The sequence below is a fragment of the Chlamydotis macqueenii genome, chromosome 2, assembly GCF_036417535.1.
Source record: "Chlamydotis macqueenii isolate bChlMac1 chromosome 2, bChlMac1.mat, whole genome shotgun sequence".
Classification (NCBI taxonomy): domain Eukaryota; kingdom Metazoa; phylum Chordata; class Aves; order Otidiformes; family Otididae; genus Chlamydotis; species Chlamydotis macqueenii.
The window spans coordinates 45360662-45388039 of NC_141557.1; the positions used below are offsets into that span (position 1 = coordinate 45360662).

Consider the following 27378-nt stretch of genomic DNA (forward strand, 5'->3'; position numbering starts at 1 on the left):
TCAGCCATGTTCAAAAAATGTTTATCAAATTAGTGCTGTTTGTTTTCAGTGACCACCTAAGTCCATCCATGGAGAGGGGGTGAGTCACATGGTCCCTGTAAAGCAGAACCTGGAAATGCAGGAGACTGAAAAGGATTTGGAAATCTGAAAATCTGGATCAGACAGCGAAAGAGTGGCGAGAAGTTTACTGTCCCTGTCTGACCTCCAGAACTGCTTCTCACGTGAACATTGCATGATGAAAAAAAAATGTTTCCTGCTGAAAGCTTGTGTTTGGGCTCTTTCTGAGATCCATACAGAATGACAGAGAACACCATCCTGGAGGTGCTGCTTAAGGTTCCCAGGACAGCAGAGCTTAGCATTAGACTCAAGTTTAAATGGAGCTGGACGAAAGCACAGCTTTTCATCAAACTAAAGACAGTTGAGGATCTGACACGAAGTTAACCTGATCTCAAATTGCAATTATCTCAGGGTTGATGCCAATGGCTCTGGCAGCTGAGACTACAGAATGACTGCAGAGAAGCAACAGATACAAAGAGACCCAAGTACCAAACAGGGAAGCTCAAGTGGACTTTATTACAGTTATTAGAATGTACAGGGACACTAGTGCACTGTTTTTTATTTCATTTCTCAGATTCAAGAGTCAGACCCTGAAGTACTTGTACCAGCTTTTTGCACATATTAAATGTGTGATGTGGGACATTTTTAAATAATTTTCTGAGAGATCCTTGAAGACCAATGTAGTCAAAACCAGGCTATATAATTTCTTCATAGACTGCTTGGTATTTCAAGGAAATGCTATTGATACCAAACATCTGTAATAAAAGAAGTGATTAAGAAGTGCTAACAGGGTGGTAGGATATAGACTACAGATTTTATCATCACCTTTATAGTCTTTAAAGTCCATTCTATTCCATGATCTGGAAACAGTCCGTGAAAACTTCATAACACTATTTCTTTATTACAAATATTTACATACTATATATTAGCGCAACTTTTATTTCCACACTTTAACGATTCCATCTCTTGATGCAGTTACTATAAACCCTTGCGTGGTCTGGAAAGTTGCGATATCTGTGATAATATCATGATGTCCTACTGGGAGAGACTCTGGACCCTTCCGAGGGGTCTCATCAGTGGGCCCCAGTTTTTGCTTGTTTTGAATTTCCTGTACAAAAAAAAATTACAGAAAAGTGAGCATCTGCAAAGGGGAACTATCACTCCAAAGACTGATCAAAATCAAAAGTGTTAAGACACTAGATTTCAATATCCCAAAAGAAACATGACTCTGGCTTCTGCATGCAAGTATTATTTGGTAAGTCTAATTCTGTTACAAACAACTGATTTTTTTTTTTTTAAATTTCCTGAAAATGCAATGCTGACACCATCCATAAAAGGTAAGAACTGAGACAGTTATAACTAAAGCCATCATGCAACTAATGTAACCGACGGCACCATCCAAGAGGCAAGCGGAATAGATGTCTATCAAAGGAAAATACCTGAACCACCTCCGTGCCCTCAATTATCTTCCTGTAGTAGGAAACAGATGGGCAATTCGAACTGCCGGCAACAACGTACGATCTCTCAGGGTAGGCTAGATCCCAAAACCTATAGCACAAAGAAACAAAATAAAGTTGAGAGATGTTCAATTTTATCAGCTTAGTACAGCGCTTTAAAAGCTGTCTTGCTCTTATAATGCTCTTATAAAGTGAATGGGCTTTCCATATTTAGTGGAAGAGAGCGATGCGGAGAAATCAGCATTCATATCAAGCTTACACATGAGTTATTGTTTTGTTTCATGCAGTTCAAGAACTTTACAGAAGGGTACACATTGTGTTTCAGAGAAGCACAAAGTTTCGCACTACTTTTGCTGCGAACAATTCTCTCAGCTCACTCATGCTTACTAATAAACACATCTTCAGCATTATTGTTTTGACTTCTTGGAGCTTACTTACACAATGCTTGGGAAATTTAGTAGGCTGGCCAGGGGTGGAGGGGAAGGTGTCAAACAAAATATTGTTGGTTTTATTACCTTATTTTCATGTCTGAGCCTGCTGTCAGTAATATGGGATTACCAGACGCTGGACTACAGTATATTCCGTGGATGCTGTGAGGAGAAGGCTAGTAGGGGAAAGGGATATATAAAACTAAATTATCACCAATAGCTTCACAAAGGGAATGCATTCTTTACCACATTCATCCACCCATCCGATTTCCAAACGTTTCTGAGAAATGCCACGTTACTTCCTTAACAAGCCACATCTTAATACATTAAGGTAAATTGCTTCTTTTTATTCCTTATGTTTCACAGAGCAATTCAACAGATTTAACTCTGCATAATGCTTTTTTGGAATCTTGGAAATTACATTCTCAATTATGGCAAATTGGAGATTGTTTCTAACAGAATCAGGCAAGCAAATAATGCTTAAGAGCACGTGGATGCTCAAATTTTTATGCTATGAAGGCATTAAGGGACAGAGATGTAGCAGAAAACTAGCCTGAATCAGACGTTCCCTGTGTGCAAATGAACTGAATCTACAATCTTTGTAGCATGTGCAAACTCAAGTTTAGGTAGATTCCAGATCTGCATTTACAACATTTATAGAAGCAGATGTGGTTATTTTTGTGTATGTATTTGTGTTTTAAGAAAGAGATCCCAGATTGCTCCTTCCTGAATTAACTCCTTGAAGAAGAGCAACTTCATGCTTTAAACTAGCCGTAAAGGGTAACAGGGGCATTATATTACAGACAGAATGTGCAAAAGAGCAGATGCTTTCAGAAGTATGCACAATCCCAGAAACAGCAAGTAACAGTAAGTACAAGATGCCACACTATGAATTTTGGCTTGACTGGCTCACTGGTTTTCTAAGAACATGACTGGATGTAGCAAGTGAGGGTTACAAGTACATTCCACAGAGTGGAAGATACCAGGTAAGATTCAAGTTACACTCCTGTTTTACAAAGGGAATTTAATTTTGAAAGCAAAACAATTATGGCGCTAAAATAAGTTCCAGGGCAAGTTCCTGGTGCCAAGCCAACAAGGCCATGGAGACAGGTAACTGTACTGAGGCCCAGCACGGAGTCTGAGGTTGTTTCAGCCCCAGCTACAGAACAAAAATGGGAAAACGAAAAGACCAGACCTGCAGTTCTGAAAGAGGTGGTGCACTGCTGGCCCACAGAGTGAAGCGTCGATCACCAGTTTCCATATCCCACATGGAGACTTCATTATTGCCTTGAACAGCTACAGGAAAGATATTACCAATGCATAAAAAGAAAAAAAAAAAAAAGAAAAGAATTAAACAGGTCAGCTGGCTCTCGCTACCTGTCCTACTGACATGACAGAGAGGGTATGACAGAGACACTCTCCACTTGCTCTCTGCAGCATTTGTGTAAGTCTTGCTTTAAAAGCCATGCACTGTTTTGTTGGTTGTACCACTTAGTAGCAGCTTCACTAGAATTAAAGTGCCTCATTTAAGAGAGTTTAAATGAAACTTGCTTTAATCTCCAACTCTTTTTAAAAGGTATTAAAACCTCACTTTCTTCCACAGATAACTTCTCATCTTTCTTTGAGAAGGATGGATGATCTGTTCAGCATGGTCACCAGGGACTTTGGAGATTACTCCTGGGCAGATAAGACGGCAATCCAAAGTTATAGAGTTCAGTAACTACAATGAGATTTCACATCCATGTTTAGTGTGCACAAGCAAAGAATTCTATTCAAGGAATTGTTTATATGCCTGGCAGCAACCTAGCACGGAAGGACTTTTTAATAATATTCCAAAGTGAAGAATTTTGTCACTGACTTATTCTTCAGCAGGGAGGAAACAGACTAGAAAGCACAGAGAAGCTTGCTTTATTTGTATGTTTTTTCCAACAAATTTGTTTTATTTCCCAGGGTGGTTAATAACTAAAATAAGAAGCGAAGCCTAAGAAACAAGTTTAAGTAAAATATGAAACTCAAATTACTCTCATTTTACAGCAACTTTATCAGTTTTGTTATTGTAGGATTAGTTTAATCTACTTGTCCATTTCAGAATGTGTTCCTGACACAAACATTAAAAGTATATGACAGTACTACATGCAGCGAGGACAAAGCAGTGTGAGCATACCAGATGAGGAATCCTGGGAGACTTTTGAAAGCTCTAACCCCACAGCTGGCTTAGATTCAAGTGGGAACTGGAATGGGGCAACCTTCAGCCTCTGCTCTGCAGAGGCATTGAAGGCAGTGGCAGAATTCCCATCAAGTTTAACACATGTCACAATTTTGGGTTTTGCCTTTTACATTTTGTCCTTAAGAAGTGATGTGGTAGACAGCACACAGGGAGGGACCCTCATGAGAATTGTAGTGCTCAGATGACAAAAATTGTAAAGGCTGTCATTTTCTTACTGGCTTAGCGCTACTTCCCCCCACCCCTCTACCCTTCTTCTTTTCATTTCAAAGAGCCAGGAAGAGCACAGTGGCAGAACACAAGTATGAACATTCCCTTTTTCCTCTCCTCTCCTCAAGTAAAGCACAAGAAAAACTACAAGGGAGAAAAAAAAAATACAAAGCAGCCCCCAGGGTTTGAAGCAGAAGCTCAAACAGAAGCTGCTTTAATCACAACCTAGGAGGTAAGTTTAAGACGTCTTTTACCTGCAATTACCCAGGACTGGTAGACAGGATGCATGAGCAGGCGTCTGATTCGGGCCTTGGAAGGATGAGAATGGCTGGAGATAGGTAACTGAAACCTCATGTCCCAGCAGGCCATGCTGCCATTGCTTGTTCCTGGTGAGAGAAAGCTCCCTATAGTCACAGGGACAAATCTATGGGGTTTTGCCCATATCCCTGTCCTCTGTTCCTAGGGAGATGGGACTTCAGCCGCAAGTACTTAGAGGGCAGAATACTTCCCACAAAGAGATCAGTAGGTATTTCTCTCCCCCTGTTTGAGAAAAGCATATACTATTCAATTAAATCAAGCAAAAGCTTGAGCTGTCTTTATTGTAGAAGAAAACCAAAAGGGGAGGGTTGGGGGGAAAGAGAGAAGCTAACAAGAAATGTAGGCTTACCAATACACAGCCAGCATTGGTGTATGTCCACAGCAAACGAAGTGATGAGGCCTAACTTCAAATCATGTTTCAGTGTCCAAGCATTGCTGTTAGATCGCAAATCCCATCCAACCAGAGATCCATTAACTGTAGCATAAGCCAGGACTGACTGGGCTCCTGAATTGAAGTGATGCATGTCTACCACACAGCCATCATCCTTCAGATCTAAGGACCTGGGTTACAAGAATAAACTAATTTAGAAGCAGATGTGACTCCTCCCTTCCAACAGCTAATGCCAAGTGGCGTTTTCCTCATTGTGTCACTTCTCAAGGCATCTTCTAGAAACAGCTTTCTGATTTTAGTACAACAGATGCTTATGGTCTCTCAAATCTCTCTGCCTGTAAGATCTGCAAGCCTTCGACAGGCTAGTAAAATGCTGTCAGCAGCTCTTCGCAAACAAACACAGCTCTGTGCTCTGGGTTTCTCAGTGTGTTGGATATTTCTCTCCCATTCATGCTCTGCGTTTATCAGATATCCATCTACCCAGAGTTTAAGGGCAGGAACACCCCTCTCCATGTAATACTGCCAGCACTGTCAGTCAGTTACTCTGCGTGCAAATGGACACCTTCTTCAGGCAAAATTGCAGAGTATACCAAAATCTGGCTTGTAGCTTCCACCTCCAGTAGATTTGGCTTATTTAATTTCTGAACTTAATCCCAAATAAGAGAGGACATTTGAGGCAGATACCTTACTGTTACTTTGTACAGAAAAGAGGTCTTTGAGATGGTTGCTAGATTAGCTGGGGCCTGGACATGTCCCCAGATATTAAAAAAACGCTCATGTGGAGATAGGTAAGAAAGAGCTAAACCATCCCCAAATACCCCCATAAATAGTATCCCATCCCATCTTTTCCACCTTACTCACATTAAAAGCCTGGGAGAAAAAATTACAGGCCTGCAGCCAAATCACAGGTTGTAAATTTGTAAACATTTATCTAATGACTTGTAAAAGAATCTCCAAAATTGGTTTATAAGTATTAATGTCTTGACATAGTAATTAAACTACCAATCCCAGTGCATAAATAAAAGAACTGAGAACTATTCAGACTGACTGTTCCAAGCTCATAATGAGTCCAGTGACACAGGAGGCACCAATAACCTAGACCTATGAATTCCCAGCCCTGCACGGTTGCCTTTCAACCCTTCTTTATGAAGCAGGATAAGATCAGAGATTACAGCCTTCCAGTACATCCTGGGCTCAGCCTGGAGCAAATCAAGGGATCTAACCAAGGGATATACTAACAGCTTGAGCTCTGTGATGAAATTTAACTGCTCTAAGTACATACCTGCTTTGTATTGGATGAATTTTAGGAGATTTAGGGAGCTTTGAAGCTTCAATACCAAGAAGCTGGATGGCACCATTATCGGAAGCTATAGCCAAGTAATGTGAGCCTTGGCAGAATGTAAGTGTCTTTACGTGTCCTCCAATCCGAGAGTACGTCAAAATTGATCTAAACAGGAGAGAGAGAGAAAGGAGGGGGGAAAAAAAAAAAAAAAAAAAAAGGAACTTCTTTGTGGCACCTTAAAAAAAAATTACTTCTCTCAAACACCTACTTAAAACCAAAGATTCTTGAGAGTGCTCTCAAACCAACATTTTCTAAGTGTTCCAAAATTAGAAATCAACATAGCCTAAGCTGCCTCTGCAAGCTTTAATTCCTCATCTTTGACCCTCTAGGTTATGATAGTCTCCAACTGCATCCAACTGCAGATGCACACAGTAAAATAAAAGTCTAACCTAGAGCTGTATCAAAATAGCATACTGTAGTTACTCTTATTTAACTGACACTGCAGTTCACTACATCTTTTTGAAAGTATTTTGAGACAGATATCCTCTTCTCACAAAAATATCTCTCACAGAGACTGTCAGCCCCATACCACCCATGTTTCAACCAGCAACACATTTTTCCTGCATGAAATATCAGTGCATGAGACAGTTAAGCATAAAGCTAATTTGTTCCAAAAATCTCAGATGGCTTTAAAAAGCAGCACCAGAATATATTTATGTCTGTATAGAAATTAAATCAAAAAGACTGTAATTACTACAACTGCAAAGCAGTGCCTTTGCACTCGCTAGCAATTTATTTTCTTTTATTAACTAATTGAAACAGCAATCTAATATTTTATAGTTGCATGCAAAGAGCGTATATCCTTACTGAAATCTTCAGCACACCCACAAGCTATTCATATTTTGCTCCCTGCTCTAGTTTATTTTGCACTCTAAAACAGCAGCCCCCAAATCTTATGAGTTTTAAATCTACCTGGTTGTAGTGGTTTTTCCTTCCATTTTTTGGCTGTTCCAGATTTTCACTGTGCCATCGTTTGAGCAAGTGGCAAAAATGGAGTGTTCATCAGAGACCCGAACGCGGTTCACTGCAGACTTGTGTTCGTGAAGGTGAGCTACCAACAGTCCTTTGGGACGCCATCCTGCAGGGAAAAACAAAACCACAAAGTCTGGTGTTGATTTCATAACTTAATAGGAACCTGAAAATCCCCCAATCCGATCCACCAACAGCTATATCGGGATATGGTCATTACAGCTGCAAAGGATTTTAAGGCAAAAGCCTATTTGCTCAATTCGAAACTAAATCCAAGAGTTTTCTTTTAGATTGATTCCATGTACATTCAGTGAAATTACAAAAAGCCCTTCTACATAGACTTTCTAGAGATACTAGTGCACAGTTCTCCTGTTATCAGTCTATGCAGACTGCTGTGCTGCAAACGGCAATCCCATAAATGCTCAAAATGCACATAATGAGCAACAGATTTGAACAGACTTAAGTTCCTTGATTGTCTGTACGGTGCTTGAAGTGACACGCTCCGTGTTGCATTACATGCCACAATGCCAGCCTTACATACCTAATAAAATGAAATAACAACTCTTAAGTCCCACAGAAAATTTACTACAGTCTTTCAAAAATAAACTGGGGAGTTGAGCTGCCACGCAATAACTCTTGCCAAGAAATTGCCAACATTTGTGTTATATGTTTCCTCCTCTGAAATAACCAACGCAGAAATATCTGGCTGCACTGCTAACAGCCATCTACTTTAGTGAAGTATTAACAGCAGATGTAGGTAATGAAGGACAGACCACAGCAAATTCCAGAATAAGAACCAAACTTTAAATATGAACATTTTTCTAGCACTCACTCATTTGTGTAGCAGAGCAGGTCAGCTGCTTGTATTGGGACAGGTTATTTCACAGGTTGTAAAACTCTCTCAACAAACACACAGCTCAGCTAAGCTCAGTCAAGGTTAGCTATGTTCAAATGCTGCCTGGTTGGATCCTTTTCCTGATAATTTTCTACTGCTTCCCTTAAGTTGACAGGGTAGCTTTATATGCTCAGGTGTGTGCATTTATGCTGGATTTACCCAAAGACTCTAGCATGACTGTGTTGATGACTGACTGCAAGCCTAGCTGGAACAGATTCTGCTCCCAGCATCTGGAGTTTAAGTACATGAACTGCCATTACTGGAGGCCAGTCAGGGATCTCCACATGGGATACCCAACAACAAGTGCATGGAGTGGAGAACACCAGCAGAAAACGCTGAGAAATAATCTGGGTAAATCCCAATCTCGAGCTTCAAAATTTAAACTAGGGCCATAGGATGACTGCAATTTAAAACCACATGTTTTCTCCCAAAGTGGCTGCCAGAGCCCTAATTTGCAAAACCTGGGTGCTGTTCCTTTCTGGTAAAGAAAAGGGAACAAGAGCTTAAAATGTCTCTCTTTCCCTTCTGAAAGCAACAGTGTCATATGGTAACACATATCATCTCTTCGTGGCTGGGCATTGTGTTGCTGTCACTGCTGCTGGTGGGTAAGAAAACCTGGCTAAGAGGTTACAGCTCACAGGATGGCTAAAAATCAGGAGCCACCCCAGGCAAAATACTCACATTTCTCACCTCCCAACACAGTGTTTCTCCCTTTGGCCAAACCACTTAGTACAGCTACAGGCTGTTACAGGATGGCAAGTTATCTGCCATACACCCGGTTACAAACAACCTGCTTCAGAAAAGTCACGGGAACAAAGCGCACAACCTGGACTTCAGACCAGTGGTTTGGGTCTGTTACTGCAAAGGTAAAGATCTTGGTTCCAGACCCTCTTTCATAGGTCATGCATGTATTTTGCCAAATAGGTGTTCTGCACAGTAGGCACATTTCCTAAACTAGTAATTTCCTCTTTTCCTCATATTTTCCATTTTTTCCTTGAGATGATGATATTTTGACTCAAATTGTGTTTGTTTTTGGTTTTTTTTTTTTTTATAATAACCTCAGCGGCCTGTGATTTACCTGGAGGTGGGGGCTTGCTCTCCCACTCAGCATTCTCCATCATCTGTTTGGCAAGTCTCTCTGCATTACATTGTTCTCGCTTCTGCTGGATCAACTGCTGAAGTTCAGTTTTGCAAGTGGTGATGCGTAACTGGTGTGCAGATGGGGATGCTGTACTGCTCAGCACCTGCATGGTTGGTTTCCTGGGCTGAACAACTGTTCCATCAGATGTCTGAAAGAGGTAAGCACTTAAAAATATATGCCTTACATTCTACACACAGATAAATCCTGCTCTTAAGATTACTGGGCCACACTGAAGAAATTTTATTGAATCAATTAGCAATGAATTAGCATTAAAACAAATTTCATGCTTGCATGAAAACAAGTAAAATAGTGAAAATTATTGTTTATATAAGAGCGTAACTATGCACGTATTCTTCTCTGTTTGCCTAGTCTGTTCTGTATTCTATTTGAAGAAACGGTGATGTGCCGTGCACATCTCAATGTAATTACTACAGAAGGAGTTATTGCTCTCAAGACTGACCAAATTACAGGTTAGCTTTCGAACAATCACTTGTTTATATTTGGCTTCACTGTCGAGATGTCTCCTCAGCCTGCGGGGCTCCCAGTCCATCCTTCTGTAGTCAGTACTAAGTATTACAGGCACGGGATGTCTAAACGCAGCTACGATGTGATACACCAGTTCCAACTTAAAATCATAACATCTCTTCTCTTCCTCACATACCAGGGCGTGCAATTTGAGGAAAAGTCTTCCCTGCCAGAACAGCTTACCTAGTAATTGTCTAATCCACAAAGCAAAGCATCTATTTGTTAGTGAAGCTCTTCTGTTCAAGTGACTAAACTTACTTCCATCCTCTTTTAATTCCTATTTTAAAAATAAGAACTTGAAAGTCAGCTACTCTGCCAGAAAAGATGCCAGGGAATAGCACCAGTGCCAAATAACCTCCAAACAAAACAAGAATGACACATCCCTATAGTCCCACTTGGCTTTAAAACAATAGAATAATTTCAGCTTATGATATGAAGATAGTATTTTTCAGGAATACCTGTGGAGAGGAGGACAAAGTGGCACAAATGCCAGCTGAGGACTCTGAACGAAGTGGTTTCCCAGCCTGAATGGCTTCAGGATCAGTAGTTTGCCCGTGTCCTTTGGATATTGGCTGGGAGATGTTTGTTGGTTCCAGGGACCCAAACATGCTTTTCCATTCTTCATTTACATTTGAATCTTGCTTCACATGTTTTCTAGCTATAAGCAGTTAGGAAGGAGGTAGAAGGAGAGGGGAAAGAAAAAAAAAAACCCAAAAAAAGGGACATATTATCATGACAACATTCACTCCAGTGGGTCATTACTTTCAGACTACGTGCAAGTCCAATGTTTACATGCCAGTTTATTATTTATACATAGAGAAAACCCTACTGCTAGGTTAAGTCAGCTGACAGGGATTTATGAGGCAAACAGAACACACATAGCAAGTGCTCTGTTTACACCTTCTTAATCCTACAGCTGACTCATGCAATAAATCATTCCAGTATAGGGAAAGTTTGCATCTCGAAGACTAGAGGATTAGACTGCACGCGATAAATTTTTCTTATAAGAGTTACTTTATTACTGAGAGAGCAAAGAGGAAGCTCAAACACTGTATGGAAGAGAAGAATTTTGAGGATACAGAGAAATGGAACAGAATTGGCAGCAAGTGGATTTCAAAGCTGAACAAGGAAATAAAAGAGGGTTTTTGAGCTGAAATAGGAGCAGACAACAAAGTAAAATGCGGGTGGGTTAGCAGCTGAAGAACCCTCAGGCCAGAAAAAATCATGTACTTGATGGGCAAGCAATAGTTGGCACTCTTCAGTGCCAGCCTGTTTCAGCATCACACCTAGGACACAGGCTATCTCAGTAAAACATCCTGGATTTTCACAGTTTAAGAGCTTATCACTTCTTGAGAGGAAACAGAGGTAACAGAAATGTAGCCTTCATAATTTACACTGCTACCATGGGTCACTAGAATCCTGTTTGTCATGACCAGCTAAATAATCTGTGCATATTACTACTACAAATGCAGTTAAACTAATTAAATACCCTCAGAGGCAAAATATCCCCATCTTTCACTGATTCAGAGAGCATTCCAGCACCTCACATTTCAAATAGCAGCAAGCTACAGAGAAACCACGTTGGATTTTCTTACTGTAAACTCAGTGAGGATGGTGATAGTTATGTAGGCTGAATTACTGAGAACACTTGCTGAGTAAATCAAAGACTTAATTCTCTGATCCTGTAAGAAAGGCTATACTTTATTTATCTATATAGACCACAAAATATACCAACCACGTTTGTCGTCTGGCTCTTGCTTTGTTTTAACAAGATCCACTTGTCTCCCAGTTATTCCCAGAGCTGACAAGTCAATCACTCCTTTCTGACTGCTGTCATGCAGGTGGCTCTGATCCACTATATTGGCTTTGGCTTTGTTTGATTTTAGCATGAAGTCTTTCAGTGCTAACAGTTTGTCTTCTTCCTCCTCAGTCATCCCCTACAGAATAAAAGAAAAGATAATATTATTTACTTTTAAACAAGGCATGAAGATGCAACAAACAGTAAAATTAATGACTGGCTCAGAAGTGGAAGGAGAGAGCACAACCCCAGAATTCAAGACATCAGTCTATTGCTCATACAAGATTTTGGGTAAGCTGCTGTAGTAACATCTTTCCTCCTCAGGAACAGGTCTAGGAATAGTGAAAGGGCAGAAGAGCATTTAGTATTGGATCACTGTGTGATGAAATTGGCTTAGTTGCCACCTAGGCCATGCTTAAAGCCCACAAGCCAGAGCGAAAACACCACCCCCCTGGCCCCTCCACTTCAGCTGCAGTCCTTCCTCTTCCCAGTTCTCACTACTTTGTGTGGGTGATTCTTAGTGTTCTGCTCTTCCCATATAAACCTCAACACTTTCAAGCTCCCTGTGGCTTTTGCACTGTTAGTTGCACGTCTGTCTTTTCAACAAATGCATACTTTTCTCTCCAAAACAACACACAACACATTCTGTAACACTGATACCATCACAGATGTGTCAGAAATCTTGAGACATACAACTGAAGTCTTTAAAAAGAGGATGTATTTGGGAAATAGAAACATGATGTTACCCTATTTCTGGCAGATCTTTTAAGAATCTTCCTTAATGTCTGAACTCTTTGTCCTACAAGCATATAGTGAAATCAATGAAGTCAACCATCTGCAGAATCAGAACCTCAGACTGGGAGTCACTGAGAGCAGTAACTGCAAGGTTAGGGTCTTTGGAGACACACAGAGCCCAGGAATCTCAAGCCTGACTTTCAAAATACAAATAAAAATCAATCACTTGTGAAAGCAGTTTCTTCAAAAGCTGTGCAATGGCAGGGTCCTCTGGTGGTGGGCAGTCAGGGAGAGCACCATTCCTCTTCTTCTGACGCATGTGAAGGTGTCGGAAGAGGCTTGTGATATCCTTTGATCTTAAGACATAATCAAATATGGAACGGCTGACAGGCTCTTTAAGTACACTTAGCAGGACTATTTCTTTATCTATCTGCAATCCAAACAGAGAGACCAGTCAACACAGAGGAGGACGATATCCACAAAAACATGGGGAAATCTAGCAGTAAATGCTGTCATCTCATGTCTACAATGTTGCACTTCTTTTTTTTTTCCCCTACCCTGAAAGTCAGTAATTGGACAACTGCCAATATTAATATAAAAATCAATCTTTTTCTCTGCAGGCATGTTCTAAAAACCAATTTCCAGCTCAGTCCTGAAGAGATGCTTTTAAACTTACAGTAACAAAAAAATCATGTAGGACTTAAAAATTATTGCACACGATTGTACCAATAATCTAGATTCAACTTCTCTTTCTGTGAAAATAAGATATTTCCCTGTGTTGGTCATATCAGATTTCCTTCATTCTCTTTCCTTGTTCTCCCAGCAGTCTCAGACGTTAACTTGGCATTGCTAGATGGGATTAAAAGTTCTACTACTAGTACAATGGTATTTCAAACTTTGTCTGTCTTTGTCCTACATCTACCCTGTAAAAATACCAGCTAGAAGAGCTCTTTCCCCATGTCAGTCAGCTTATTGGGTTTCCTCCTATGTAGACAAGGGAATAAGGATGCACAAGCATGGAATTAAGTAATATTCAAAAGCATTTTGGGACATTAGTAAACAGTCATAAGAAACTGATGAGTTAAGGCATAATTTAGAATTATTAACAGCGGTAGTCCTTATAAAGATTGTTCATTACTATTAAAACAGAAAAAACCAAAACAGGTTTCTACGCTCTCAGGTGGCGATTCAATATCTGTTTGTGTCCAGAGAATGTGTCTGGACAAATGAAGTCTTGTAGGCAATCCAGATTTCTTGCAGCCCCCACATTCCTTTGAGCTTATACTTTTATTTTAGTACTTGATTTTTGCTTTTTCAAGACTAGGTCTTAAGATGGTGAGGCAGAGGGCAAAACATAATAATGAAATAGGGCCCCAGTTACAATCCCACACTTAAATGGCCCAAAATTCTGACATAAATGCTTGTATAAAAGTTGGAATACTCAAAGTAATTGATGGGAGATGGTGGGATTGGTACCGTAATTCTGCCTTCACAACAGTGTCAGAAGACCTCATTCCATAATATGCTGCTTACAGCTGACTACATGAAAAACAACTTCAAAATTAGTCCAAAGTGAGGACTTCTTTATTGCAATCCAACTCAATGTTACCTCCCGCTTACTTAGTATATTTAGTGTTGCATAGCAAAGAAAAGATTTATATACTAAAATGAAGCAGGAAGTGAACAAGAGGGAAATTTATCCATCAATGCCTAAAACACAGCACAAGGTCTCTAGAGAGATGTGAAGAAGGAAAAATATTATTTTAGTGAAGCTGCCACCTGCACAGTTTACAATGAAGTGTTTAACACGATGCACTTTTCAATTTAAGTACTGCAACTACTTTTTACCTATTTAAACATCCAAGAGATGCATTCTATAGGTCCTAAAGTTATATGCAAAGATGCCTATATAACCATACAACCAGCATCATGCAGGTCCTTCCTAGACACGTGCTGTTATGAAATGACTTAACTCATTCATGCTGAGAACTCTGCCCTTGGCAAAGCGCTGAAACACAGGAGTAGCACTGCTGAAATTCCAAGCATGGTAGCGGACTGCTCATGTTTTTAGAGGTCAGACACACAGTCAAATGAGTTAGTGGGGCAGGGCTAGAATACTCAAATCTTGTATAAAGCACAAAACATCAAAATGCTTGTTTCCCAGAGAGCTTTTCATGCCTTTTAGACTCCTATAAACCAGCACAATATTGCAAGAGTTTGACTGTAAACAAGGCAGAGCTTGAACCAAAGACATACCTGTCGATTTTAGGTTTTGTAAAACATTCTGCAATTTTCAACAAATTTGAGACAACAGTCTTTCAAACATGAAAGGCAATGCCATTCTGTCAATGTCTGCCAGCAGAGATCAAAAAACTATATAGCTTCTAACCTTAATTGAAAAAAAAAAAAACAAAAACCCTAATATTCTTATAGCCAGGACCACGGCCAAGGCAGACTTAAGAATTATGACTAGTCAAGACATATTCACATTAATATTATTTGAAGTATTACCTGTATTATTGGTTGTGTGATAAAAGGATGGAGGTATGGCATTAGCTTGCAGTAGACATCAGCAATATTCAAATACTGTGCTACCACAGTGATAAATCCAACAGCACCATAACGTATCCAAAGATTAGGATGGCACAGGAAAGGTGCTGAAACAAAATTTGGCTGTTAAAATATATCATTCATATTAAAGAGAGGGCATCATCCTGTATATGGCAGCCTGTAATGTCATCTCCTTCCCTCAGAATTACCCCCAAACTGAGCCTTCCCTCCTGCAGAGCACCAAGGTTAAAACACTCATACTAAGAAAATTACTTAATGGACTTCACTGAGCCAGTGCTGCTAAGGTTCCTTGCTGTTGCCAAAAAGCATGTTTTACCTATTTATTCATTTCAAACTCTAATTGTCAACTCCAGATTTGCAAAGGAGACTAATCCAAAAATATATCTCAATCTTATTCTGGACAATTATAGAGAACCCTAATACCAGTGATATCTTTTTTTTTAAAGTAAATACATTAGTCCTTCCTTCTTCCCCTCTCTTCCTTGAATAGTCACTACTTATACTGTAAGATTATCAGACTCAGAAGTCCATCTCAATTATGTGGGTTTTAAGAAGTTGTAATCAAGGGACTGTATCTAGTCATGAGATATAATCACAGATCATCTGCTCCAAATCCTGAGTGCATTTGAAAAGCTGTAACATTAGAAAGATGCAGACTACATCTCAAAAGATAAGTTGGTATTTTCTTTTCCATAAATAGCTGATAAATCTAATTAAACTGATAAGCCTGATGAGGAAGGAGAGACCAACTCTGTATTCAAGGTTCTATGGAGTTAAATGGGTTTTTTTGGTGTTAGAAATAGGATGAAAAAGGATCATGTATTGTCTTAAGGACTGGATTCCCTGCTTCCTCAAAGGCTGATGTGTAAGAGTTTGCAAGTTATGTGCCTGATCAGAAGTAACCCGTTTTAGAATCATAGAATCATAGAATGGTTAGGGTTGGAAGGGACCTTCAAAGGTCATCTAGTCCAACCCCCCTGCAAGGAGCAGGGACATCCCTGACTAGGTCAGGTTGCTCAGAGCCTCATCCAGCCTGGCCTTGAACGTTTCCAGAGATGGGGCATCCACCACCTTTCTGGGCAACATGTTCCAGTGTTCTATAACCTGCATCGTAAAAAATTTTTTCCTAATTTCCAATCTAAATCTACCCCCCTCTATTTTAAAACCATTACCCCTTGTCCTATCGCAACAGGCCCTACTAAACAGCCTATCCCCATCTTTCTTGTAGGCCCCCTTGAGGTACTGGAAGACCGCTATCAGATCTCCCTGGAGCCTCCTCTTCTGCAGGCTGAACAGCCCCAACTCTCTCAGTCTGTCCTCATAAGAGGACAGGCTGAGAGAGTTTTTCCTAACAGGAGGTTGACATGCAGAACAAGGAAAGATTTTAAAGCAGAACATTTCTGGACTAAGTGTTGTTTACTCCTGTCCTATATAAAATCAGAGAAGATGCTTCCAATTTGTTTCACCAAAATTATTATTTTAAGAGTTCTGAGCACTTACATGGTCCAACTAACAATAGTTCATTAACACAATTTTGTGTAGTTTCTAAAACAGTACTGTAGGTTTGCATACTGGACAGTTAAGCTGACAGTGAACCTTTATGCAGTACTAAGATTTCTTTTCTTAACTAGGAAAACAAGGTATTCTCCAGTATTGCAACTTACCGATATCACAAGCAAACTCATAAATATGGGGCTTTTGCAAGAGCCCCAACTGGCACATACAAGTAAGAGCATTGAGGGCTTTATAAATGACAAATTCTTCAGCATCACTGAGACCTTGCTGAAGCAGAGGTTTCAGTATTGATGAGCTTTGCCAGCCAACGTAAGCAGCAACACCTGAAACATAAAAAGAACACATAAAAATCCGAAGTAGCACTTCCTTGCCTTTTCTCACCAAAGTTTAAAATTTCTATCCCACAGAGACATCTCAAAACAGATTATTAGTCTTTAGAAAAAAAAGGAAGCTGCTTTCCATTCAAAGTTAAAGCAATACTCTGAAAAGTGTTTGACAAAAGCAAATCCCTGTGCCTGCAGAGGTCCTTCCAGATGCCAGACACAGATGTCAGCACACAGCTGGCCAGCAGAAGTCTGAAACGGCAAGGCAAAACCAGCAGTGCTCCTAAGGGGTGGAGATGCAGTGCCTGCATTTGTACATGGAAAGGACAAGTGAGCAACAATGAAAGGTTCTGTTAGCAGGATTCTGTCATCTAACCCAGCAGTGATTGTCATTTGAGTATCATTCGGACTCCTGAAAAGACTGAACCAATTATCAGCAAGGAAAGTCTGTAACACACATTCACTTAGCCGCAAAACAAAGAACTACTAATAGTCAAAAAGGAGCTTTAAGAACAATCTTCTAAAACTCTTCCAGCCTGAAAAGGCAGCGAGATTTGTTGTCTAGTTAGCTAGTCTCAAATTATTTGCCATCATGAAGCCACTTTGACCCTAATTTCAAAAATAAATCAAATTTTAAAATAGATTTTAAAATCTTAGAAAGAAGCCAAGAACAAAAGCAAAGTGAAAGTAATTCCTCTGAAGCTGCTGGACAAAGACAGATCAACTGCACTGCAGTAAAAGAAACTGCTTTCCTATTCTTCATCCTTTCCCACGTGAAAACCAGCCACTGGCCACACAAAACTGTCATTTGAAATTGCTTGTTTGGATTAGATAACCCATCTACAATAATTAATCTCTTCGAAGTGTCAGGGAGATGGACCTTGTTGGATTTCTGATCTTTCCTCTAGCTTCACATCCATGAAGCTAACTTTCCTTCCCACAAACAACTGGACAAGTCCTCTGATCACTCTCAAGAGAAAAAAAAAAATAATTTTTCATTGAACAGCTCAGGTTTATTGTTGCTATTGTCACGTGTGGTACCCAGCATAGACCATAACAGCCTCTGCTGCTAATCCAGTTATTTGGGATTGATAAATACCAGAAAATTCAATGTCTTCCCATCAGATATGAGATTAAACATAAAGATACCTTATTAGAATAAAAGTTATTTTATCTGAATTATTCTGTGGAGGTTTTGAACAAATACTGGGAGAGAAGGAGGATTTAAAAATATAGGTTACGTCTTGACTTTTACACTTAATTGACTCACATCTCTTTACATGTCTTTTGCAAGAAGTCAGGACACCGGGACCTGTGCTTTGGCTACCCCATTGCTCCTTCTAAACAAATTCTGACAAGTTACCAGCATCACTTCTTTGCAGGTTTTGCCAGCACAGCATTTTGTGGCTTTCAGTCGTAATGGAATGTGTGCCTACCATAATGGCCCTGCTGGAAGTTTGATCATGCTTGTTTTTCTTTCCATGCACCTAAAGTACCATTCTTCCCCCTGGGTACTGCAATGGGAAAGTTTTCTTGAGCCGCAAATCCTAAGCATTGACTCTCAGCAATAGTCATGTGGAATAATTTCCAACGTATGTGGAACATTAGATATACTTAACAGCTGAAGTTGTCACTGGTAAGATTTTTTAAATTGTTATTAAGTTTTCTGAGGTGACAGGAATCTTTAAGTGAGATTTTAAGGCACTGAATTTTTTTTTTCAAATTATAATTTTAGCCTATACTAATGCATAATTTTCATCATATGAACAGGTCTACTGAAGTTAATGGGACCATGCACAACATATTTGAAAAATATATTTGAATTTACATTGTTTCATCTTCACTCCCTAAAGAAACATTTACACCCAATAATTCAGCGAAATCTTTTCCTATAAATTATAGGCATCTTTATAAGAAAGGACTTTTATATGACTGTTAACAGTTTCCAGGATATGCAAAAATTAATTTATTTACATTATTATCTCTCTACTCTGTTTGGCTGAAACCAAATCCTTACCAACAATGCTGTCAAAGAAAGCTCCCCGAAGATGCCAGTCATTCTTATCATTTAAGAAAGTGATCATATGAGACAGAAGAACATCATTGGCTTTCTGACGTCCAAAAAAGACACAGAGACGTGTGATTCCATTTTCCATCAGTGTTTGTTTCACAATATTCTCCGGGTCACTTAGCAAAGTCACGACTTTCTGCTGGACCATTTCATGCAGGGCTTGCAACTCTACAAGAGACAACAGGATGAACACTTGGCTTGGTGAGAAACAGTATGTGCACGTGTACTACCTGCTGCTAAGTGAGTTACACTCATACATCGTACTGAAGAACACCCGACCTGGTAAGATGGGCACAACAGAACCTCAGCAATTCCAATGACTGGCTTACTAAGGACTTTAGACTAAGCACAAGGTGGTGGCAAAGCCAAAGAGTACAGAAGCGTAAGATATTTTTATTAGATCAATGTATTGAACTTGTTATGACTTCAACTAAGATGATCCAGCTCATCATACATATAGGTGAAATGCAGATGTCAAGAAGCATCAGAATGAATCAGCAGCAATTACACAACAGTAAACAAAATGCTTCAAGGCAGCTCTAGTTTCATATGTTTATTTGACTGGCAGTTTCAAAATCTGTGAACTGACAACAGACGCGCAGTATATTTTTACTGAGGCAGATAGGATACAGAGAGGAATAAACAATATTAGAAAAGGTGAGTATTTCCAATTTTGTTAAATATTAGCAGTTACCCTAACAATACCAACAAAAAAAATTTCAAATGACCTTTCCCATGACTTCTACTCCATGATGCAACTAAAAAAAATTCTATTAAATGGAAGTAACAGAATTGTTAATGCATAGGCTAACACTGAAAGCTGTAAAAGGGAGGTTCTCAAACAAGTAGCACAAAAATTTCAGCTACTGTTGTCCCAGCTGCAGGAGTGATTACCATCTGCCTGCAGTCAGAAGCTAATTTGCCTTCTATCGTGACTCTCTCTGTCAGTCACATGAAAAAGTTGCCTCTGGGTTCAAATTTCTCATGCTTAGTTTCTAATAGGGTAAAAAGAATAGGACTATTCAAACTTCTTTCTTCCTTGCACTATTTCTTTCATCACTGAGCTATTCTGAGGGATAGGGGACAGTATTCCTGAGAAATACAGCCCTTATGATGGCTCTTCCTCTCTCACTCCTCAGCAATTCTGAGCACCCCATGCCTTATGTCAAGGAACTTGAAAGAGATTTTTTATGTTTGGTTTTGGTAGGGTTATTTTTTTTAAAGTATCATCCTGCCACTAGTTAAGAGATAATTGAAACATGCCTTTTTCCCTACCAGAGTATGTGTCAGATGTTTACCAGTTACGATGAGTCACAGATTGATCTACTTAGCCCAGAAGAGAAATGACAATTTTTAACCATAAATTCTTCCCAGCTTAGAAGACTTGCCTGGCATTGTTCCGGAAATCTACGCGTCACTAAAAGGCACTGGAGCTGACACACAGGTCATTTATTACCATCCCTCCTTCCCAAGGGAAAGAAAAAGAAAAGCCATCCTTTGGATTTTAACTTATTCTCTGTGCTACGGTTACACTAGCGCAGAGAGCAGTGTTACTGCACCATACATTCAACATCTTCAGGCACAAACATAGACAAGAATTGCCAGGCATAAGAATAGAAAAGGAATAACAACTGAAAAATACAGTACTGTGACTATTTTACAGGTTTTTCAAATCTAATGCTGCCTAGCACTTCAACGGAAGCGGTATTTGGAATACAGCCATGTTTTTGCAGCTGACTTGTTTATGGGACTGTGTGAAGCTGTATGCAACCAGGCAGCCGGCATCACAATCACATGCCCTGAGAACTTTTGGAGAAGAAAACTGTGCTCATTTATGTACTTTTTTTGTCTTTCACAGTGTTCAGAAGAGAGGTGTCGGCTTCTGCATGAAGCTGTAACACATACACTTCGATACTGGCAGAGGCAAAAAGCATGCTTCCCATAGGAAGAACACCAATGGAAGGCTAAGCTTTAAGAGGTGAGGAAGATCGGTGCTAACTAGGAGCTTTGGCCCATGATTTGCCATTTCAAGCAGGCAAAATAAGGAGAAATTACATTACCAGTGTCATAGTTATCGCTAGGGTGAGACATTTCATCCATTTCTTCACCATTTGGCTCATTTTCCATATTCAGATTTTTCAGCTGTACTAACTCCAGAAATCTCAGAGCTGTTTCTGCCAACAACGCTATGTTTTCTGCAAAGGAAAATATTTTGGTTAAGATTTGTTCTACTTTGCCAATTTACATCAGCTTGATGATCACCCAGATGAGAGATTATAACTGACAGTACCAGTCATGATGGGCAAATGGGACTGAAATTACACAACATGCTCTGGTCAACCCACTTCTGTTGACCCTGACCCCAGCGAAACTACTAAGTACATAAAATCACATGGTACTTTTGTCATGTAAACAAGTGGAAAAACTGTAAGGATATCAAGTATAACAAGGACTGATTTCAGTCTTCTAGAAGGAGCCCTAAATGCCATCTAATCTCCGGCTAATGACTAAATAAGTTGATAGAACTTAAAGGCCAATTAACCTGAATTAACTAACATGCCCACGTGGTAGACTGCAACAAAACAACGATGAACCACCATGCCAGGATATGTATCCTAGAGAATAACAACAGGGTAACCCTTGAGGGCTGGATTCCAATTTTAGAACATCTATCCCCGTGTCTATCCACTCAGTTTGGCACCGTTCTGCACTGTTTGGAAGCTGCTGAAGCAATTCAGACTATATTATTTGGGTCAGGCCACTGCTGGCACAGGAATAATCTTGTTGAGACACAAGTCCTATTTAAGCAGACATTCTGAATCTTGTCCAAGACAACAGCAGCATGCCAGTGGAGCCTGTCCACAGCCCAGATCAAATCCTGTAAGTCACCAGTGTCACCACTTGCAAAAAGTGTGCTATAGTAACACAAATTCACTCAGGTATTAGACTACCTGTATTTTTACATATACATATTTATTTATCTATCTGAAACTGTTTTCTTAAAATAAATTATATTTGAAATGAAGATAACTTATTCAGACTCAACCATCTACAGTTCAAATAACCTTTTCAAAGTTTAGAAAATATTTTCAAACTGAGTACAGCTAAAATAAAGTCAAACCACTGAACACAGAGAGAGCCTCTGTGTAAGTGGCTGCAACTGGAGTCTATTGGGTACTGATATCTGCAGCTTTTTTGCACTTGCAGAAAAAGAGACTGCATTTTGTTTCCTTCATTTCAGCTGAAGTTTAACTTTATATTAGTTCATTTAAAAAAAAGAATTATGAATAGATTAGAATTTTATAAGATTTTTTTTTGCTAATCTACAAATAAAAGTGAGGCATGAGAAAATGGTTCTTTTAAAAAACCCTAAATGTGGAAGACCAAGGTGACCAAAAGCAATTGTATCTATTCAAGAACTATACACTGTCTTCGCTAATGAGTTTTATCAGCTTACTTGGTAAACTGAAGAAAAATGTAACCTAGGACATTTTCAACTGAATTTTGCATTTATAACTTAAACAAACAAAAAAACACACTTAAAAAGTATGCTGGTCATAGCAAATAAGGGTACATGGAAAATAGCAAATATGAGCATGACTACAAAGCTTCTTCCTGAACTGGGCAGAACTCATATATCTGAATAACGTAAGAAGAAAACATGTGCTACAGTATAAGCCATTCTATTACACAGCAAATAATGTAACTTCAGCCCCTGAATATCAAATTTATTTTTGGGAATATGCCTCTGAAGCATAACAACACACTGATGCTTTAAAATATTTTCAAATTTATTCAATTCAATTCAGGTCACTCTATAAGCAAACAATCTGAGCTAATGAAACGTCAATTAAGATAAATTCATGAAAGCAGTAAAGGGTGGGCAAGCTCAGGAAGCCCTGTTTGCATACTTAGCTACACAATAACCACTCAGACAAGTATTTTTGTTTCTTATGCTCTTGCTTCTCCAGGGAACAGAGCCAGGGCTGCTTCCCTGAGAGTGAGACTCTAAACTCTGACCGTTTAGCTTAGCTGTGGCTAGACCTGCTGTGTGCTACATCCAGATCCTAGCCCAAAGCACACGTACACACACATTCTGCAAGTTGTTTTTACATGCAGATCTACAGAGAAGAATGAATGTTAATTTGAGGGGAAAAAAGTTAATTCATCTAGCAGAGAACAAACACATAAAATGTAATTATTTACTTCAGGTACAGATCTAGACTGGAAACTCAGTTGTTAGTATAAGTCAACTCATTAATTATTAAGTTGCTGCCACCACCTGCACCAGTTAGCTTAAGGGAATACGGGTGTCTTTACCTGCAGTCATTTCTGAGATTTCTGGGGAGATTTACTGAAACAGAAACAGCAAGCTATGTGATGATTTTGAGCAGAGGAGAAAACAGTTAAGGAAATACAGAAAAGCCCAAGATTTGGAGTTTTGACTGGATTTCCTCTTACCAGCATATGCAAGTCTGACGATGGTGGCTTCATCCTGGGCCAAGTGTGCAATGCCTGGCAGAATGTATTCTGGGTAAATGTTAATATCATTGCGCGGCACCTCTTTGACGAGAGCAAGAACTTTAGTTAGTGTCCTCACAGATTCTGCCCTCACCCTGGGCACAGAGTCGTTGCTGAAATGTAACAGATAAGGAGTAATACGATCCAGAAGAATCTCTACACTTAATCTTGGCGCTAAATGAAGAATCAGTTCCAAAGCAGCCAGTTTTGAATCACAGTATTTGAGAGTCTGTAAACAGGAAGTTATCACAGACACTAGAATAACCAGCCCATTCTCTTTTGTCTCTCCCTCGGCTTTCTCTGTGCGATCATGCCCACAGAGATTGTGAATGATGTTGTCCAGATCTTTACGTATGACCAATATACGCTCATCTGCCGATACAAATGTTTCCTTGGCAAACTGGGCCATGTAAGGCTGAAGGAAAGTGTAAAATATTTCAGGAAATGCATTGTTACGTTGCTGTTTCAAATAATCTTCAGCGGCTAAACGTTTATCTGGCTCGCGATGGACCATCTGAGTGACCTTGAGAAAGGCAGAAGTAGGAGGAAGCGGGAGAGAAAGATTAAAGGTTTAGACATTTGTCATGAAAAAAACCCAAAAACAACCAACCACCAAACCCAAACAATAAGCAATTCGTCACCAAAGTAGGTGACATGAACTAGAAACAGACCACACAAATGCTTCTAATGCTGTAGTTCATCCTTACCAGTTCTCTGATACTGCGGTCTTCAATTTTGTTTAGGACTTGATCAGGGGAAAAGAGGCCATTTCTGTAAGCCAAAAGCTGAGATAAATCAAACAAGGGTACGCCTTCTGTGAAGAGCTCTGCTATTACACAGCCTGGGGGAAAAATAAAAAGTCAAATACATCAGAGGATTATAAACAGACACTTTTAACTTTGCTTTCTATAAGCACACAAGAATAAACCCTATGCAACTCTTAGCTCAATTAAAAATAAGGCAAATGAGTTGCCAGATTAACTTGTGGAAAGGAGATTGCATCTCAAGCTCCAAAAACTGGCTTTTATACTTAAATGCTGAAATATCTCCCAAGTATTTTATTTCAAACATGCCAACAGCAGAGGAGTTTGCAATTAGGAAACATGAGGCAGTGACTTCAGCCACCTGCCAGCTGGAAAATACACCAGAAAAGAAACCCACATCACTGTCACGTGGAAGAAGAGCGCCAGTAAGTCAGCATGGATTGCGCAGCAGGTCAAAACTAAGCAGCCCTTTTACAGAAGGTAAAGAAATAACCTCTACTTCTACAGTGATGCTGGAGGACAGCATACATTCACTCACACTAGCTCCTAAGTACAATGAGAAAGAACAAGACTGCCAAACACAGCCCCCTCCCTGTTGTGTACATGACAGACAGTCTCGTCACAGGTTGCACTCCTGCAGTTTGCTCCCAATGGTCAGCGTTTTGCTTTTTCTATCAGTGGAGCACCCTGGAAGTTTGGCCATAAGAGCAGCTTGTAATATGAGCTAACTATTACCTTTAAACTCAGATTTTCAATCCCTTTAAAAGAATAAAAAAAAAAAAAGGCTAAATTTATGGTTTTCAAACTGCTCAAGACAAACCAGAGATGCAAGACAGGCTCCCACCGCGGGACTCTTATCAAGTATTTGTGAGTGGGACTGTGACAGGAGTTTACAGACTTATTTGACTTCCTCCCTGTGGGGAGAATGAAATGGGAATGGGCTTCTAAAGCCAGTGTTGCCAAACTGCCCTGAAACCTGGCTCAGTCCCCAGACAGCTGGACCTTAGGTGAACCAGGGACTGGTTCCTCCTCTTGGGTCCCATGAGGCATATGCTATGCACCTCCAGGACCTCAGACTGGAGAAGATGATGGTCTGTGGCTTGCAGAACCATCTCTTTCCCAAGTCAGAATTGAGACATAACAGAACAGTGTGTTTTCACTCCTCAGGTAACATGGTGATGCACTTAAGTTATGTAGCTTACTGTATTGTACTTTTTCTGTGAATGAAAGGTTTGGGGTTCAGTCCTATGCTTAAAATAAGCAAGTTTTTCCATGTGCTGTTCTCCCACTGTAAAAAAAAAGAACAAAAAAAAAATCCCCAAATAAGCTTTTCTGCACCCTAACACACAATCACAAACAATACGTTGGAATTCCCTGATGGCTCCAAGTACCTGCAGAAAATATATCCATTGCACGTTTTAACTCCCCTCTCGTTCGCTGATTGCTACTCGCCAAGTCTACCAAAGGAGTTGAAGGGTCCCTCATGTTTTCCAGCTCCGTCGCAAACATACTGCCATCGACAAAGCGCTCGGGAGCAATGTAACACGTTCTCCTCCGTGATGTGTCAAAGAAATAATTGAAGTCAGCGGGATTGTCTTCAGGAAGATAAGTTGGTTTAAAGCTGGCAAAGTCAGTTAGAAGAACCCAGTTCCAGCTGGTCACCATGATGTTCTCCGTTTTAATGTCCCCGTGGCGGACTCCAGATTTGTGCGCTTGGTCCACCGCAGTAAGGATCTGGAAAGCGATCCACCTTTTCTCAATGTTGTTCAGGAACGGCCTGGTACTAATTCGATCATAAAGGTTGTCTCGTACATACTGCCTGAAAAGCATCGCGGCCTTCTCGGACAGAGTCGCTTTCTGGAAGGGAAGGCAGTTCTGCGCCGAGTGTAACCGTATCTTCAGCTCCTCCAGCTCTTGCTTGTAGCTCGTCAGGGGTAAGGTGGGATCCTGAATGGCAAACACCTTCACGACCACCAGCCCCTCCCGGTGCTTGGCTCGGGCCACCTTGAAGAAGCGGGTGCTCCCCAGGCTCTTGTCGTATTCGAAGTCGTGGATGTCTGAGAAGTAGCTGTCCACCGAGAGGATCTGCGAGGGAGCGATGCCGGCCAGCTGGTTCCCCATGGCGGCACCTCCTCCCCGGCCGCAGGCACCGTACCACGGCTCTCCCGCGTCAGCCTGCGGAGAAACACAACGCGTATTTCACACCGGCCGCAGCCACCGCTTCACTCCGCTCCCTGGGCCCGGCCCCGCGCACCGCAACTCCCCGCTTCCCCCGGCCCCGAGCGGGCCCTACCGCCGCCGCTCCCGCCCCTCTCCAGGCCCCGGCTACGCGGGGCCGAGCCCAGGGGAGCGGCGGCGGGTCCCCCTCCACAGCACTCACCGGCGCGGCCCGCCCGACCTAGGCAGAGCCGCGGACCCCCCCAGCCCTCACCCCAGCCCCGGCCCCGGCCCCGGCCCCGGTGGCGGGATGGAGCGAGGCGGGACCCGGGGCGGCGGAACCGGCACCATGAGGCGGGCGGGGGAATGGGCGGCGCCATGAGCTCACATCCTGCGCCGCCGGCCCGGCCCCGGCCCGGCCCGCGCTGCTGGGGGCCCGGGCTGCTGTGGGCCCGAGAGGCCTGTGGTGGGCCCGGGTTGCTGGGCTGTCCCCTAGGAAAAAAAAAAAAAAAAAAAGAGTTTGGACTCTTCCTCAGCGACATAATTTTTAGGTTTTACTGCCATCTAGGCTGGTTTTCTTCTGAGGAACTCCCCCTCCCCGGTTATATTCCCTGGAAGGGCTGCTTCTTGTTTTGGCTGGTGCTTGGTGATGGGAAGAGGGATAACGGTGGTGGTAATAGTGATGGGTTTAGGCAGTCTCTATGTTATTTTTGTCTGTTTGTTCAGCGAAGATGTCAAGGAAGAGCTGAAGGTACAGCTTATCTACTTCTCTGAGCTTGGTACCAACACAGCATGAGTGTGGACCAGAAAGTGCTGGGGGGAGATCGAATATTCTGGCAGAAGGGGCCTTAGATGCGGCAGGCAGGACCTTCTCTCAGCCAAGCAAACGGGAATAGCTGCCATGCTTCCTTCTCCTGGTGCTTAGCTTTAGAAGCCTGTGGGGAGGTTTTTCTAGATTACTTCGCT

General features: G+C 40.9%; 1 protein-coding gene across 1 annotated transcript; it reads right to left on the reverse strand.

Annotated features, from left to right (window-relative positions):
- Window positions 1–554: 554 nt before the first annotated feature.
- PIK3R4 (phosphoinositide-3-kinase regulatory subunit 4) lies at window positions 555–26750 on the reverse strand. The gene is made up of 20 exons (XM_086742794.1): window positions 26636–26750; window positions 25647–26430; window positions 24199–24332; window positions 23432–24014; window positions 21031–21165; window positions 18917–19138; window positions 16726–16899; window positions 15002–15147; window positions 12717–12920; window positions 11693–11894; window positions 10416–10615; window positions 9370–9580; window positions 7340–7505; window positions 6368–6532; window positions 5044–5255; window positions 4631–4762; window positions 3138–3238; window positions 2030–2118; window positions 1497–1605; window positions 555–1165 (listed from the first exon to the last, which is right to left on the reverse strand). The coding sequence occupies exons 2-20, from the start codon at window positions 26374–26376 to the stop codon at window positions 995–997; spliced, it is 4086 nt and encodes a 1361-aa protein (XP_086598920.1). The 5' UTR covers window positions 26377–26430; window positions 26636–26750; the 3' UTR covers window positions 555–994.
- Between the last annotated feature and the right edge of the window lie 628 nt (window positions 26751–27378).